Source organism: Diadema setosum, chromosome 11 (genome assembly GCF_964275005.1).
Source record: "Diadema setosum chromosome 11, eeDiaSeto1, whole genome shotgun sequence".
Lineage (NCBI taxonomy): Eukaryota > Metazoa > Echinodermata > Echinoidea > Diadematoida > Diadematidae > Diadema > Diadema setosum.
Genome location: NC_092695.1, coordinates 20,718,983 through 20,736,984, shown reverse-complemented (window position 1 = coordinate 20,736,984; position 18,002 = coordinate 20,718,983). Strand labels below are relative to the sequence as shown.

The 18,002-nt window shown below is 39.7% G+C and overlaps 1 protein-coding gene across 1 annotated transcript in view; it reads left to right on the top strand.

The window, feature by feature from the left end:
• Nucleotides 1-18,002, top strand: part of LOC140235347 (inositol polyphosphate-4-phosphatase type I A-like) — a 51,807-nt gene that overhangs the window by 24,290 nt on the left and 9,515 nt on the right. Inside the window, exons 6-13 of the mRNA XM_072315374.1 lie at nucleotides 772-855; nucleotides 4,985-5,187; nucleotides 6,473-6,530; nucleotides 8,613-8,721; nucleotides 11,243-11,350; nucleotides 12,146-12,257; nucleotides 12,579-12,741; nucleotides 14,515-14,535. Coding sequence (XP_072171475.1) covers nucleotides 772-855; nucleotides 4,985-5,187; nucleotides 6,473-6,530; nucleotides 8,613-8,721; nucleotides 11,243-11,350; nucleotides 12,146-12,257; nucleotides 12,579-12,741; nucleotides 14,515-14,535 — 858 coding nt within the window. The remainder of the gene's footprint in view (nucleotides 1-771; nucleotides 856-4,984; nucleotides 5,188-6,472; nucleotides 6,531-8,612; nucleotides 8,722-11,242; nucleotides 11,351-12,145; nucleotides 12,258-12,578; nucleotides 12,742-14,514; nucleotides 14,536-18,002) is intronic.

The window sequence follows — 18,002 nt, the reverse complement described above, 5'->3', positions numbered from 1 at the left end:
GATTTAAGAAATATTGTATTTTTGTAAATTTTTACTCCCATTTTTGTCCTTTTTGTTGAACTGCATCATTGGCAGGTTGAGATTAGCAAACCAGAAGACATTATGAGCTGAACTCAACCATGTCTATTTCAGTGCCAAAATTTATGTAGAGGCATTAAAAGAAAAAAAAAATACTGGAGTTCAAAAGGTTGGCAAGAGGGGGATACTGCCACAAGATTGATATTTTCCGATCTTTGTGTGACATTTATGCACTCCTTTATCAATATTTTGTGAGTTGAGACAGGATGCTGTTAGTGGAGAAGAGCTGCTATAGGAGCATCTGAGAGGTTCATGAAATATCCCCAAGGCCAATATTGAGGGGATTAGAATGGAGGATAATGACAGATAGGCTGTAACAACATGATTTTCTTTTGGCAAACTAGATGGGGCAGATTAAGTCTCTCAGATGGCAACATTTACAATTTCTTTTGATAATGAAATGAAGGGCATTGTTTACGTCATAAATCAAGGTTGTGTTGTGGAGATATTGCTTCTTGTTGTATTTCTTCTCTCATTTTGAAGATGTGTAGAAATTCCTCACTACAATTTGCGTGCATTTTTTGCATGCACATCCTGGGAAACATCAGATATGATTCGACTTCTCGTCGAACCACGTTGTGGAACATGTGTCACTCTTGTGAGGTATTTACGCCGAAAATGATTTCTAAGAATTGCCCCATAATCTGCAATTTCTTCCCGATGACCACTGCTAATCTCTGCTGTTGTCTGCAGCTGGACACATGCGTCTCCCCGGAAACGGAGCGGGACTTTCTCGTCATCAAGCAGCCGGATCCCCTTGGCAGCATGATCAATGGGGTGAGCCAGATTCTTTCATTTAACAATGGCCATTAACAAACCTTTTTAATTCTGTGACTTCTACCAGAGATTGTGTCCTTTTACATGCACTTTTTGTACACTTACACTTGTAGGTGTGCTTGTTGGTTGGTGATGTTGTTTAAAATGTTGTTTATATTGGCGATATTTATGGCATTGTTGATATTATTGTTTTTCCTTTTGGTCACATAATTGTCGTAAATATATGTAGATTCTGACCTCATTCCTAATGTTTGCGATGTCTGCCACAAGCTTTCCAGTGTTGCAAAGCATCGGAGTCCCCATTAGTGTAGTTTTTCTTTGTTTTGTTTTTTAATGATGCAGGTGAGTGGAACATTGGAGATGTGCTTGTCAGCAGTGTTTGCTATGGGTGGGAAGCAGAGTTGCACTTTGTTTGTTTGTTTGTCTGTTTATGAAAAGGCTGTGTCATAGTAACCGGACTGTTTCAGTATCGGGTGATAAAAGTATTGCTCAACAAACTGTAGTATGGTTAAGTATATGTATCTATAAAAAAATGTCCCAACCTTCGCTGTGTCTGCGACCCGAGTGTGGAGTATATATTGTAAAGGGGCATGATGTAGGATTGGGTCTGTGCTTTTGTCCAAATACTAATACATTATTTCAGAAATAATGTTTTGAATTTCACAAGTTGCAGGGTGGTTCACAACTTGAAATTTGAGCATGTTGCAAACTTAGAATCTTAGAATATTGCAGAAAGTGTTTGTGCGCGGAGCACACATCACGAGCACATAGTAAGCAAAATTTTGCAGCTTATCTCTCTTTCTGCTCTCTCAAGTTTTGCACACAAATTTGCACAAAAGTACCGGGTACACGTAGTTTGATAATTCTTACATTTTGCACATGTTTTTCACATGTTTGAACACATTTTACTTTGAGCTTGTTGCAAATTCTTGAGGATATTGCACAACATGTTGCTGGCTTTTGAGGATGTTTGCTCAAGTTTTGAGGATGTTGCACACGAATTTGAGCATGTTGCAGCAACATGCTGAAGCCCCTCGTGGACCACCTTGAGTTGGTTTTTGTCATTGTGTTTTTATCACATTGTGTCTGTTTTAAAGGCATAATATACCATTTGCAGATAAAACAAAAATCCAGCATTAGTGCTTTGAAATAATTCTAAAATGTGTGTTAGGGATAGAAACAACCACTGTAAAAATTTGAATCTGTATAATCAATGTTAAGTGTTGTTAAATACACAAAATGTGAACAATAGTTATAATAAAAAATGTTTCCAGACTAAACCATCTACAGTTACGGTTTATTGTGAAAAAACACTGATATCTCCTTATATTTCAGGCCTTATTGAGAAAATCTTATATTGTAGGCTGTTTTGTGATACAACAGACCGACACATATGCATCAAATGTGCTATCTTGAACATTTTTGAAATCACTGCTCCCAAAGGTAAACTGGACCTTGAAAGCAATGGACATGTGTGACGGTACTATTTCTCTTCCTTTTGCACAAGAAATGTTTCTCATCGCAGCAGTCTTGCTGCCCAGTATGTTACACATTGACCAGCTGTTTCATTGTTCATGCACATATTTTATAGCTCCAAGAGGAGGAATCCACTTAATATCATAGTTATTTGATGCCTCCTTTATTTTTTTCCCATTTTCCTATCCAAACTGTTATGATATCCTCCGTATCCAGTGTGTGTTGTTGTAAGCTCTATGAACTACGTGTCAACAAAATGGCCAATTTCCTTTTACCAAGTGAGGGTGCTTTATTCAGGGCCTGGAAATGCTAGACTTGTAATATCAATGAAACATGTATAATCAACGGGCTTGACCACTATTTCAAGCACCAACTTTGATGTGGCTATATTGTTGTCCCTGGGGTGACAAGACCTCATATCTATAAAAAAAAAAAAAATCATGAATTCTCATCAGGCGAGCCCCAGCGAAAAACTTTTTTTCCCGTTGTCACTGAATTACTGTGGTACATCTGTGGTGATGTCAACTAATGTAGAAACATTTTTTTTTTGGATGACATTAATTGGTGTAATGTTTTTAAAACTCAAATCAGTATTTTTGATTGTCAAAATTGAGTTACATGTAGGAGGAGACTTTTGAATCATACCAATTGAGATAGGAGGTTTTGTCACCCAAGCGACGATATGTGGCATCAGTCTTTGGTCTATTCCTGTGTGCATCCTGTTCAAACAAACAGACCCATTGTTGTGCCTGAAGTTGATAGTTGACATTGGTATCAGCTGACTGAGGTTTTTGCTTATAAATATGTCATCATTACCACATAAATTTCTTGGAAGGAAACTACTGCTGTACAAGACACAGCAAACCCTAATCACACTGTGAAATGAATCCTGTGTCAATACTTTGGACATGTTTAGTATTAAAACAAGTCTTCATTTTCCAAGCGGATGTGTGTGCGTAGGTATCCTTTACCATGAAAGTTTGATGTAAAAATCCTGAACCGTCCAAGTGCATCCAAAAGTGAAGTAATCCAAAGCTTTTCCTTATTTCTCTTGGCATCTACACTGTACATGCTGAACAGTGACTTTTTAAAACTCTCCTACCTTTTTGGAATGTATGTCTTATATTTAATTTATAATTCATATTCTTACATTTTGTTTTGCCTTTAATGAATATAAAACCATGGCAAAATCACTTTATGATGTGTGTATTACATAGATCTGTACATGGTAGTTTGACCCAAACTTATCCAAAAAATACAATAAAAAATCACATATCACCCCATTGGAAGACTAGTCCTAAATATACTCTGGCAGGTGTCTGTGGAAAATATGTCTTATAACAAAATGGGCTTGCCGTCAAAGGGTTAAAGGGATCAGGGTGAAGAAGGGATTTATTGTCATTGTAGATAATGAGCTACAACCTTGTCATAACCACTTGTATGTTTAGATAATGGTTGTCAGGGTAGCTTATGCTGATTTTTTTTTTTTCCAAAGATGCTGATTCCATTTGTTTGTAATGACACTTTAGAATGTTTGGGCTAACCTCCTAAAAGAATGCTTAAGACATGTACAACTTCTAATTTTTGTGTGTGTCAGTTCAGAAGTCATTGCACATAATGGTTTTGACCCAGAGCTTTGACTCAGATAATAGTGAAACTGTGATATTGATACACATGAAATGTGTGATTAATCATGAATACCATCAAAATATTGCAAGCACTACCACATGATTGTGAGTCAGTATAATTTGCCAAAATTTTAGGCAAGACTCTGCCTCCCCTGGACCCCTCACAAAACCCCACTCCCCACTCCCATTTGGGAGCTAATGCAGGAAGACCCTTATGTGTAATGATGGCAAAAGCAATTGTAGGAATAATTCAGTGGTTCATGTTAGAGTGAAATTCAGAACTGATATAATAGATAATGTCTTTAAAAACAATTTTGCATGTCTCTTTACTAGTGTTCATATTCTGCTCTAGTGCAAACTCCCAAAAGCAATGGGTCTGTTTGTGTCACATCAAATCACAAAGGGGATTGCGATTTAAAGTGAAAATATAGTTTCGACTAGACTGCAAAAACTGTGGATTTTTGCTCTCAAATGGGGACAAATATGTGAGGAATGTGTGAAATAATGCCGTGATAACACAGTTTCAGTTTGGCAACAATGCAAATGCAAAATATTGCCCAAGAAGCTACAAGTGTATGCCGGTAAGTAGTGCAATCTCAAAGCATACCTTATTTGTGTTGTGGTTGCAACATGATGTCTTACGTATATTCAATTACAATATATCGGGCCAAAGCAGTATCCATGAGAGTAAATTTGCCTGCAGCTTGTTAGCTGCATGCAATTCATTCAGTACTGCTAGGGCACTATATAATCAACATGTACAAGTAGCATTGTATGTACATATATCTACTGAATGGGGAGGATGTTTCAGGAAAAGAAGTCATTTACACTTTCGATCTCGAAATACTAAAAAACAACTCATCATCCTGGCAAATCACGTCAGCCAGACAAGTTGCTTGGTAAACCTTTTGATATATTGCAAGCAAATTCCTAATTGTGGGAGATGAATTTTGAGCCCTTCTGAGAACTGTGTTTTGGCTTTAACCTTTGTGCTTCCTCTTTGCTTTTGCCTTGCTCCCCCACAGTTGACCCCCTCAGCGTCCTCACTCCAGGGACCGCGGTCCGGCAACTCCCATTCCATCAGCCGAGACTCCATCATCTCCAAGGGCCTCTTTGGCTGCGTGTGCAACAAGAAGTACCGCTACCTCAACCCGGACGGCAAGACCGTCCAGGTGGAGGAGGTGATGGCAGAGAGCAAACTCTGCTTCTACATTCCACAGAAGATGCTGTGAGTCTGGAGCTCATCATTTTGAGGATGAGGGGGGGGGGGGGGGGGGAGCTGGGGAGGGATGAGAGGATGGATGGGGGATGAGAGGGGGTTGGGAATGAAGGGGGCGGAGAGCAATCTGTGCTTCTACATTCCACAGAAGATGCTGTAAGTCTGGAGCTCATCATTTTGAGGATGAGAGAGGGGAGGTGGGCTGGGGGAGGGATGAGAGGATGGATGGGGGATGAGAGGGGGAGGTGGGGAATGAAGAGGGGTGGAGAGCAAACTCTGCTTCTACATTCTACAGAAGAATAAGATGCTGTGAGTCTGGAACTCATCATTTTGAGGATGAGGGAGAGGAGGCGGGCTGGGGGAGGGATGAGAGGATGGGAGGGGGGTGAGAAGGGGAGGTGGGGAATGATGAGGGGCAGAGTGCAAACTCTGCTTCTACATTCCACAGAAGATGCCGAGGAGCTCATCATTTGATGCACCACACAGTACCCCGGGGTATCGTCATACCCCGAGGTACAATAACCCTGGGTACAGTGCTTAACAAAAAATGAAAAATTGAACAAAATGGCATGCAGAGTTGATGCCCCAGGGTAGTACAGAAACCCCCATTATTTGAGGATGAGGGAGGAAATTGGGGGGGGGGGATGAGAGGAATGGTGGGAGACAAGAGGAAGATAAGGGGATGAAGGCATGGGGGAATGAAAGAGGCTGAGGGGCAAGTGATGAAGAAGGAAGATGAGGAGAAATTCAAGGAAGGGAATGACACTGAGGTGCAGGATTTGTATAGCGTTTTGGATTGGCAGTAGTTTGGAAGAGTGCACACTTTATTTTTTCATGGGAGGAATTTGGCCTGGTGAAGTTAGGACTGATAGGGTGAAGCATACTGGGGATGATGAGGAATGGAGATTGGTAGGAGAAATGGGGTTAATTTTGATAGTCAGGAATGGTGGGAAGGAAGGAAGGGGGAAAACGGGGGGAATGGGTTTGTGGATTGGCAGTGGTCTGAGGTGAGTGCACCTTTCATTTTCATGGGAGGAATTTGGCTTGTGAAGTTGGGACTGACAGGGAAGATCAGGGTTGATGAGGAATGAAAATTGGTAAGAGAAAGGGGGGGGGTAGATTAGTTGAGAAGGGTGAGAATGAAGGAGGAGGAACAATGAGGGATGGGCTTTGTGGTGGTAAATTGGAATATATTGTGTATCAGAAAGCAATGTTGGTATGGATGTTGATTCTGTGATGAGCATGTGGCACTGCTAGTTGTGATAACAGTCAAGGGTCTCTTGATTTCTTACAGAGAATTGTACTTGGCAGAAGAGAAGAGGAAATTACAGGAGTTATCCATGTTTGCTACGGTGAGTTGGCATATTGTGTTTTCCCCCCTAGAAATTCTTTACCCTTTGTATTACACTGTTTACAGTCAGTACGTCAGATCACAGGAGATGGCTGGTTTGAGCAAGCCTTTTTCCTTTTTTTGCTGTTGTCAGGAGCACTGCTGTGACTGTGTGCGCTAGCTGTTATGTGCGCTGTATGCCTGAATTTTGCGACAGAGGGCGAATTCTCATACATTATAAAACTTGTAAAAATAGCGGATGGTATTGCTGCGACTGTGTGAGCTGGCTGTTATGTTCACCGCATACCTGAGCTGTACATGTTTGCATGCAAGTTATGGATACAGCGCAGTGGGGTAGAGCTTGAGCTGGCGCCGAGTGGAAATTTGTTACTGTGGAGTTGTAAAATGCCTACATTGCAAAATTTATGTTACTGCTCAAGACGCCTGAAATGGGTGATAGTAATTATATGGACTGCCTACTTTCGGGGGATATGACATTGATTGCCCTCACTAGAATTGTATTGCCCTCGTCTTCAACTCGGGCAATACAATTCTAGTTCAGGCAATAAATGTTGTATCCCCCTCAAGGCCAGTCCATATTATATTAAGATCTACTTTCCATGACATCCTGATGTAGGAAACACACAGAAATGTAGTCCCTCTCCACGATGATAAAATTTGTTCATGTAGCTAACCAAGAGATGACGAGAAATAGAGAGAAGCAGAGGGAGGGAGGGAGATGAAGATACAATGTAGTTATCAAGAGATTCCATGTTGCAGTTCTAGAACACAGTCATACTGCTAGTACTACCCACAAGGAATGTGATTCATGTGTGTTCATTTCAAGCACAGCTAAATGACTCACCACTAGCCACAGTGTGTGGTTACTCATTTGTTTTAAGTGGGAAAAAAAATGTGTGCAGGTATTAAAGCCGGGTATATCGATCATGATTCATGTAGTAGATACGAGGGGAACAGCTGTGTATTTACGTAGATCATGGCAGGTGCATCTCATCTTGATATGACCCTTGTTTGTTGTTCATTGTGTATTCTAACAAGTGTCATGCATTGATGAGACTATCTGTCTTCATCTAGTGGCCTGGCTTCACCTGTCTTTCAGTCACCCCATTTCTTGGGCCCTTTTCTTCACTTTTTTTTTTTTTTTTGGGGGGGGGGGTGTTCTTGAGGGGGCAGGGTTATGTTAGAAGCTTTTCAGTTTGGTCTGATTTTAATTTTGATTTTGATTTCATTGATACTGCTATGTGAGTTCACGGTGAGCATGATGGTTACTTCCAATAGGTTAAAGCTGTGACACAGTCAAAGCTCAGTCTGGTTCATGATGAGTGTTTGGAAAATGAATCATTTGTCTGAAGTATGAGTACTGGAGTATTGGTATATTTTGATTTGCTGAGTCTCATTCTGTTTTAATAGGTTACCCCTTATGATAATTCTTGTACGTATGTGACCCTGTCTCATTTTTCTTTTCATCCAAATATCTGTTTGTTTGTCCTTCCATCTTTCCCTCTTCATTAACTCTAAGCCTAGGTCTGTGATTTCTTTTTTTGTATCATCTCATTTCCTCTCATCCTAAATAGTGTTATCATATCATTTCAATTCGACATACGTGAAATTTCGTTCACTATTTTCGTCATCATACAAGTCTATCTCACCCTTTCACACAGTCTGGTACTTCAAAACAGATTATGTGTCTATCAGTGATTTAAAAGATGTTCAAGATGTCACTTTTGATGCATATGTGTCGGTCATCAGTTGTATCACTAAACATCCTACCGTATAAAATTTGAATACAAGGAGATATCACTATTCTATTCGTTAAAACATAACTGTAGACGGTTTAGTCTGGAAGCATTTTTATTATAACTATTGTTCACATTTTGTATATTTAACAATACCTAACATTGATTATACTGGTTCAAATTTTTACATTGGTTGTTTCCATCCCTATTAAACTCGCATTTCAGAACTATTTTGATGCTGGGTTTTTGTTTCATCTGCAAATGATAAATTATGCCTTTCATGTCATTTTAATGCCACTTCTCATTTCCTTCCCCTCTTTTCCCCCCATTTCCGTGGTTTCGCATAGCCGTCGGAGGAATGGGAGAAGATCGGGCTGGACGTGATGGCAGAGCACGTCAACATGATTGAACAGTACACACAATCACTGGAACAGCTGAAGAAGATACAGAAGAATGGTACGGTTTGACGAAGAGAGGAAGGGTTTCTCCTTTCGATGCTTGTTCAGTCACTGTTTTGTATTTAAAGATAGATGTGCCAATTTCTAGAGGATTGCAATCGGTGTCCTTGCGACAGTACATGAAGAGTCCAGTCCTAGTCAGCAGTGCAATGACTGGAGTATACATGTTACCCCCAAAAAAATCTGAAATGCAAGAGGAAAATGTAGAGAAAGGTAAAGAAGGAGAGAGAATCTAAAAGTACCACACCTTTTCAGTGCATCCTGTGGACAAACACATGTAAGGAAAGCATTAACTCTCGGTTTCATATGTCTTGGACAGAGTTTCTTAGTGTTTGATTTTTAAAAATGTTCTTCATTTTGTGATTTTTTTTCTGTTTTCCCCGTTTTTATCTTTTGTACTACAAGCCTTGTCTGTAAAGAGCATGGACCTGGTTAAAATTCTCTCGTCTTCCCTTAAAACACCCCCATCCTTGCGTGCGGAGTTCAGTGTGTTCTCAGAATAAAACTGAGTTTCTTTCCATGGTGTGTGGGCCCCCTCCTCGCCACAGCGAGTGCAGGTGTCCAATTTCCCATTACAGGAACTCTCTGCTTCCACCACCGTACCCTTCCGCTGGAATCCAGTACTCTACTGTGGCATGTCTCTCTCCTATGCAAGTCATAAAGATTTTTTTTTTTTTTTTAATCAGGTGGGGGAGGGGATGGAAGGGATGGGGAGGGGAGGGGAGGGAAAAAGGTCGAAGAGAGCTTCTTCCTTTTTCCATGCGGCCAGGAGTTGCCACGGCAACCGGCATGGCTGGCCGTATGACGTTGAATGATGCGGGAGGAAATGAGTAAATTGGAACATGTTTTTGAGGTGTGTGGGATCGTGCCAGTGGGAAGTGGTACAAAGTCCCCCCCCCCCCCCCCCCCCCCCCCAAAAAAAAAAAAAGAAAAAAGAAAAAAAAGAAGGAAAAGAAGAAGAAAAAAAGAAAATCCCCATTCCAGTCTCAGCACCACGTTGTCAAAAACCTTTTCAGGTCATGAACTGATGTGGTGTAGGGTGTGAGATACCTGCAGTTGTACACATTTACTTCTTTTAACATCCATATGTTTTTTGTTTGTTTTTTTCTCTCAAAAAGTATATCGACCTGCTAGAATGATGTGAAAACTTAGTGCAAGCATGGCATATTGTGATCAAATTGTATGTATGCAGGTAGCCGCAACTACATGTATATGTAGTTGCAACATTTGATTTATACAGACTTTGGGAAGATGTCGGGGATCTGTGGAGTCCTCAAATTACTGCCAAGGTCTCATAGGCAGCTGTTCTAACTACAGAATAGACAAGCTCATTCGCTATCTATTCAAAACTTGGTCACATAATCGTGTGATAGAGATAGCCCTTAATATTTCCGGAAGAGTATCGCAAGCGGATTTGATTTCTTCATTTGAGAATGGGCGAATGGAGCACTTGAAGATATTATCTCTTTCATTGCAGTCTGTTGAAAAATTGTACAATTGTAGCAGTGGTAGTTGCAGTGATGGTAAATTATGATTGGTGTGAGCAGCATGACCTACATGGTCAATTTTTTCTCTTTTTTTTTCGGGGGGGGGGGGGGGGTGTTGGGAGGTTGGAAGGGGGATGGGAAGGGAGAACAAACTCGCCCATTGTCGTGGTCACTATGTATTCCCGTGGAGCAATTTAACAACAGTGGCCCCCATGAGTTGATTGGATGTGATATTCGGGACAGATGGCCCGGTCTGACTGTTGTCCCATCTGTCCAACGTCATTAGCTCGGAGAGGGGAAACGATCAATTGGTGACGTTGTCCTCCATCGCCATGGTGACATTGTGCACCGCTGTGCTGCGTGATGGGGATTTATGTGTGCGTGGTATTGTTGCGGAGGAAATTATGACGTCAGCTGGAGCCGTAAACCGCAAGATTTACGTGGTTTGTTCACGCTGGCCTGTCTGGATTTTTGGGTAGGGTGGTGGGAGAAACAGGTGCTGTAAGGATTTTTCTTGTACATCTACATCCAACCTATTCTGACTCGCAGCTTTTGAGTTTCAAGCTCCACATACATTTACTTTCCTAGTTAAAAGGCCTCTATCCAATGATTTCATTTGCATAGCGCTCTTACAAACTATTTAGTTGTTTCACAGTGCTTTACATCACATCATTGTCTACAGCACAATTGCCATGATACAATCTTACATGGCAGTTTGCCGAAAGTACATGTGTATGTTGAAATCCTATGATTTAATATATTACATTTGTGCATCACAAAGCTCCAGTACACATTTTTCCCCCTAAAATGTGAGATACCGGTATTAAATCAACCATGAATAAAACACACCCTATCGTTCATGGCAGTATTATAAGGGGAACGCGAAAAATTGTCAGGTCTGTACCATTGAGCAATTTCACAAGTTTTTTGTAGTTCAGATTTCATCGCTTAGCTTAGATACCAACACTCCGTTTAGATTGCTGTTCACAGAATCTTCTTTCCTCATCTTCTTTGATATGTCTCATCATACAGAACTGAGGCTGTTTAAGAAGAGCACGGAGAGAGGGGACAAGCGGCTTGAGTTTGTTCCTACCAACCTTCATCTCCAGAGGTTACGGGTTGAAGAACAGGGTTTGAAAGGTTAGTCCAGGAGATCGACTGATTTAGCTACAGCAAAGGGGAATTTACCCCCAGCTCTTGTATGAGTTCACTAAATGCAGAAAACTCAGGAAAAACATCAGTGAAAGTGTGAGGTAAATCGAACAATCCATTCAGAGTTTCTATGAGTTGTGAAGTTCAGGTTATGTGCCATCCTCCTCAGGTGGGAATGCTACAACAGTTTGTAATGTCATAGGAGGACAGTGATATGAAGAAAATATAGAGAGATTTGACCAAAAAGCATCAGTGTAGGACATCAGAAAAATGCTTGACCCAACTCCTCTATAAAGCATTGAGAGTAGTATTATAACCTAGACATGTCTCAGGTCGAGGGAATGCATCACTTTTCGTAAAAATTGAATATTGTGGACTTTCGCTGAGCATTTCAGCAGTCTTTATGCATTCACTGAATTCACAAATGAGCTCTGATTAAACATAATGTCTGACTCTCGGAATGCAATGCATGGATGGGAGATGAGGAGAAATATTCCACAGGAACCTGATGCTTCTTACTTGAGCATTCTCTGAATGTTTGCGGTAGGAGACACACCACCTCTGATAATTTGCAGCCCACTGAGTACTTGTGTTCATCACACCATGTACAAGTGGTGTTTTTTTTTTCTTTACCATCATCCACATAATATGAATCTGTAAAAGGAATAAGGATGGATCTGTTATATCCCATTATCTTTTTCTTTATGTAGTTTTGCTAGGTTTATGAAATATAAACATAAACCTCCAAAATTAATGGAAATCAATGTTGTGTCCTCTTTGCAGGCATAGTTTATGATGTCATCACGTTTGGGGCACCGTCAGCACACACCATGAAGTTCAAGCACGGCGGGCTCCGGAGACTGTTCCAGCAGTATGCAGATGAGCAGAGCAGGCTGTGAGTCGGACAGGGAGTCGATCATATTTAATTGGAAAGGAAAGAATTTGAAGAGAGAGAGCAAGAGAGTCATAACTTCAAGTGAATGGTTTTGCGAAGCTTCCCACATGATTGAGTGTAGTAGTTGCCAACTCTGTTACTCTTATAAGCAGGGAAACTTGATCTAGTTACCTCCGCCAAGGGAGGAGGTTATGTTTTTGTTACCGTTTGTTTATTTGTTTGTCCGTGTGCAAAATAACTCAAAAAGTGGATGAAACTTGCAGGAAAGGTTGAGAATGACACAAGGAACATGACCTGTCCATCTTTTTTGCCCCTCTGCAGCGTGGGCAACAACCACTGCCTGTCCTCCCAGGCAGCCGAAGTCCTGACCAAGGTGACCGAGATGGGGACTAAGGTGGACTGGTGCTGCAAGAACCTGAGCCTGGCGGCCAAGCACAAGGACATCAACTCCATGCGGCTCAAGACACAGGCCCTCAATGACCAGGTAACATTCCAGTGCTCACTGACGCCCGTCTCACCACACCCCTCATCCCCCCCCCCCCAACACACACACACTCTCTTCGTATTTCCCCATTCTTTAGTCAGATCTCTCACACGGAATAATTTCCCAGTAAGTTTTGATTTGATTTATTTATTCTCCATATCGCATTGCTTTCCAGTTCCTTCAATTTTCAGCAGTATCGTCAAACATTATAATATTTTGTACATATACGTATGGTACTGCACAGTATGGTTATTTTGTACAGTTTGAACATTATTCGTCACACATATATCTGTAATATAGTTACGTGTGTTATATATCAATTTCCATACAAGTTCCATACAAGAACAGTTGCCAACAACAAGCAAAAAACTTGACTCTTTGGTAAGGGATGATCATACATAACTTTATTTATCCTTAATACAATATCTGAAAGAAAAAAAAAGGAAAATGACCACAACTGACGATGAAGTTATTACCTCACCAACATCCCTGTCTATTCCCTCATGTACATGTAGTGTAATCGTGTGTATAAAGTCTGTAATCATCTTTACATTGTCTTTCTAACCATACCATTCCTGGCCTTTTGTTGGGACAAAAATGTAATATTTTGGTCCATGCAAGAGGTTGATGTATCCCCTGCATATTAGTGAGTCATTACTAACTATTTTGACACGTTTTATCTGTATTGAATGAAGGGACTCCATTTCTAAATGAAAGAAGGGCAGTGTCTTTAGTTTCAGCCAAGGGTTGAAGTGAGCTACTCTAGTAGTGGGATCGCTTTTTGTCTGTTGTTTTTTTTTGCATCATTCCTATACTAGTAGTTTATATATTTTGACTTTGTTAAAACATTCCATTGGATCTTGACCAAACTTGGTGGGTATTATTTGTAAGGGTAGAGGGTTCAAACTTGCTTTACTTTTTCAGATGGTCGCCATAGGGGCCCAGGGGCAGGACCCAAAAGGCCCCAGAATATTTACATTTCAAATACACTTCATTTGTCATACTCCATACCAAGAAGTGATACAATCTGTTCTTATTGCCTTGAGATACTCGTAAAAGTGAAGAATATAAAGTTGTAAATAATATTGGCAGTGATGCTCTGATTGAGCATCTCAAAAATGGGTTACATGTTTAGGGGCCCTTTGGTAAAATTTTACATTTTCATCTTGAAAATGCCCTGATAGAGGTTTACCAAACGTGGCAGAAATCATTTTGAAGGATAGGGGATACAAAGTTGTGTGAATGTGGTGCCCAGTGTCGGGGGCCAAAAAGCCCCCGAAGGGAGTAAAATTCCAAGACATTTCTTTTCCAGATCTACGTACATGTAGTATAAACGAGTCATATTGCATCTAGAACAATCTGAGAAAGTAGGTTAAGGTTGTTCGTGACATTGGCAGTGTTGGCTCAATTTGATCGCAGTGATAACAAGGGGCTGTGGTGCCCCAAATTGGCCCCTTGCTGTTGTTCTATGTGCTTAGCTCTAATGAGGCCTTTAGCTGATGTGAATGATTTGGTAGAAATGTATGTGGTATTTTGGATGAGAAACACACAATGTCTGCTACATTATATGATAAACCTTTAATTTACAAGGGCTTTCTATTTTTATAGTAAACTAGAACTTGGTCTTAGTACCAATGTGTAAGCTGTAGTAACTCACATGGTATGAAATCGTTGAAGTGACTTGTACCATGGTATCTCTTTGTGTGCTGCCTGCACAACAAAAGTTTAAATTGCATTATGTTATTTTTTTAATTCATTTATGAAACCAAAAAGATTACCGTCTTCTGCACAGAGGTAGGTATTCTGTTTTACTGGATTTTTTTTTTCTACAGTTGCTTTGTTTTACTTTATGGTTTTGTTTTGCATGGCTTACAACTATACCTGCTTTTAAATATATCTATATATCAATATACTGTGTATGCCTGTGTGTGTTCGATAGTTTGATATATATTTATATACAAACGTGTAGATTAGTGTTTTTGTTCATACTGTGCGCAGGCCATCGTGGTAATTGCAATATTACGTGTATGGAGGCATATAGTAGTGCATAGAATTGTAGTACGGTGATATGTTGTGACACTTTTTGTCACAAAATGGTAGCAACTCTTTGTTTAGGGTGAGTAAAATCACTCAGGATGAAGCAGAGACTCCAACTCTCCCGTTTTCGACGGGAGATCTCCCGCCGAAAGCCCATTTTTGGAAAATCTCCCGTTCTCCCGATTGAGATTTGATTTCTCCCGCCCTGGCTCTGTGTCTCCCGATGGAAAAGATTTCTTACTTATTGGTATTGTGTGTTGGAAAAATAAGCCTTAGAAAGCATCAGAGAACAGGAACCTCGCGCTTCGCACACATCAACTTGGAGTCTCCCGTTTGCTAGGGGTTTCGGGCGGGAGAATCTCCAGATCAGAAGATGTTTTGGGTTGGAGTCTCTGATGAAGCCCTTGAAGAAATCTCAGTACCCTACAAATGGCAACCACTGATTTCAAGGAGATTTCTAACCTAGTCAGAAGCCACAGTCACACTGGCAAAAGATCGCAAGTTTACAATGGCAATCTTTAAGAACTCGTTTTGTAGTGTGATTGCAAACTTCCCGCAAAACTTCTCGCGAAACTTTCCACTCAAACTGGAGAAATTTCCCTGATCCCTGCCAATCTTCTTCATCTTTTTGCAGTGTGAACGCTAGTACCTGAAACTTTGTGAAGTTTGTCATGTGACCAGTCGACCACCTGTTTGCGGCGTCAATCATTGGTTTTCTTGTGGGCTGTGCCTCATTGGGGTGCACCTGTGTGTATTATTACACTGTATGTCACAATCATTAGCTGTCAGACAGCATGCTCTTTCTTCTTTTGTTGGGCAAATGCATCAGTGATCCACACTTAAGAACTTAAAGATCGAGAAGTTTGAATATCAGTGTGGACAGATGGCCAAAGAAGACTGTGCTATCTTAAACTTCGCGATCTTTCGCCAGTGTGACCGCGGCTATTGTTGCTTACTAACTTTCAATCCCAGTAACCGTAGATATATGCACAAGCTTTGATGTCACAGTGTTGCTTTTTATGTTTGTGGTGGTATGGTAAAGCGTGTGTGTGTGTGTGTGTGTGTGTGTACATGCATGCGTGTGTGTGTGTGTGCATTGACACTAAACTGCTATCACTACTAATTTTAAAGCCCATGTTTGATCACTTTTAACTTATCACCTTTTAGCAAAGGGTGCACACCAGGGAGTTCATGAAGTTTCTTTGATTTTCATGTGATATTGCACATTACGTGGCCTACTGTTAGGTTTTGTTTTCCTGTGTTTGTGAAGTTCCCTTTTTTTTTTCCTCTTTGTGTGTGTGTGGGTGTGTGTACACATTGAGAAAGGGAGAGGGGTTAGGGTAAGAGAAATGGACAAGATAATGAATATCACATCTCTTTTCCATGTGCCGTGTGACACTAACCATTAATGTTGTAGACAACATTAATTTTTGTTTGACACTTCATTTTGCTGTTATACACACATATTGTACACGTTGCAGTAATTGCTCACACAGCACGATCACTATAATTTTGTTCCTGGAGTTTTCATTTCGTTTGTTGGTTTTTATAGTTGTTCATTATTTGCAGAGAAAATGCATTGTTTTTTTCTTTCTTTGAGTTTGGTGTTCTCTTTCTTCAACAAATTGATCATCCTGTTCGTAAAGTATTGTCTGTCACAGACTTTTTTTGACAAATATATGTGTTGTTACTGTAGACTTTTAAGACTGTTAGCTATAAGAAGTAATATTAGTAATAGTAGCCACATGGTAAAAGTGATAACAATTTATGGCAATGATGATGATGACAATAATGATAATGATGGTAATGATAATGAATAATGATAATAGTATGTTGTAGTAGTAGAAGCAGTAGCAGTAGTAGTAGTAGTGATGGTGGAAGTAGTAATAGTAGTAGTAGTAGTAGTAATAGTAGTAGTAGGAGCAGGAGTAATGATAAAAATAATTATTATAATAAAAAATAATAATGATAATAATGATTATGATAATAACAGTAACAATGACACTGATAGTAATAATTGGTGCATAAGAGTGATAACTAAAACTTAAGTAGCCATGATGATATGCTGATTATGATTATCATAACATCAAAGATAGAGGGGGGGGGGGGGAAATGTTGTATGGTAAATATGACCAGTGTGTAAGTGCCAGTCACCATTTTTCAGTTCATTTCATTCAGTTTTATTTTTGTGTTCTTCACCCATCATTTATATTCACATAATGCCTCATGCTAATACAAACTTGACGTTCAGGGCTATGTTCCTCGACTAATGCTTGTTCTCATGTATAGTGTACTATTAAAAATAAACGGTATTTAACTCTGTGCTACTACACACCAAATAACTTGAAACTACAGTGACATCAACTGATTATACTTGCTTGTCATGTTGTGAATTCAGGTTATCTTTGTGTTTTATACAATTTTATGATGATACTTGAAAAATCATTGAGGGGGCTTATTGCATTTGTTACTGATAGCCAAAATGTATGGCTCATATTGGAAAATGTATCATTTACTGTGAATTCAATATTGCTGTTTTCCAAATTCATTTGTCGGTTTATCTATTTATTTATAATGTTTTCTTGATGGTCTATAAATTCTGTATTTAGTTATAATAAGTGTATGTGTGTGTGTGCAGTGTAAGTGACCTAACATCACAGAAAGCTTGATGATGTTTAAGATTAATTTTTAAACACTTTTTTTTTTTAATGGAAACTTCATATTTTTCTTTACCTTGAGGCTTTTTAGTCTAAATTTAACATACACTTGTACTTTGTCTCTCACGTTCTTTCAAAAAACTTTCCCAGAAATGGGAAGAAAGAGGGCCACCAGATTTGCTCAGTTTTATTTATTTATCTATTTATTTGTTTTGTTTTTTCTGCAAATTCTAACAGGTCTGTGTTTAGATATCAAACAACATGTAGAGCAGCCTGGTATATATGCCTTGTTCTTTATAGCTAATCGCCCTTCAGTGGATTAATTTCAAACACTGATGAGTTATTGAAAGTGAGTTTGTTGAAATGATTCACGCTACATTAGCGTTCACACTATATTCACACTACATTAATAAATTTGTTGGAATGTTCACACTACATTAGAGTTCACACTACATTCACACTACATTAAATTTGTTGGAATGTTCACACTACATTAGAGTTCACACTACATTCACACTTCATTGAATTTGTTGGAATGTTCACACTACATTAGAAAAGTTTAATGAC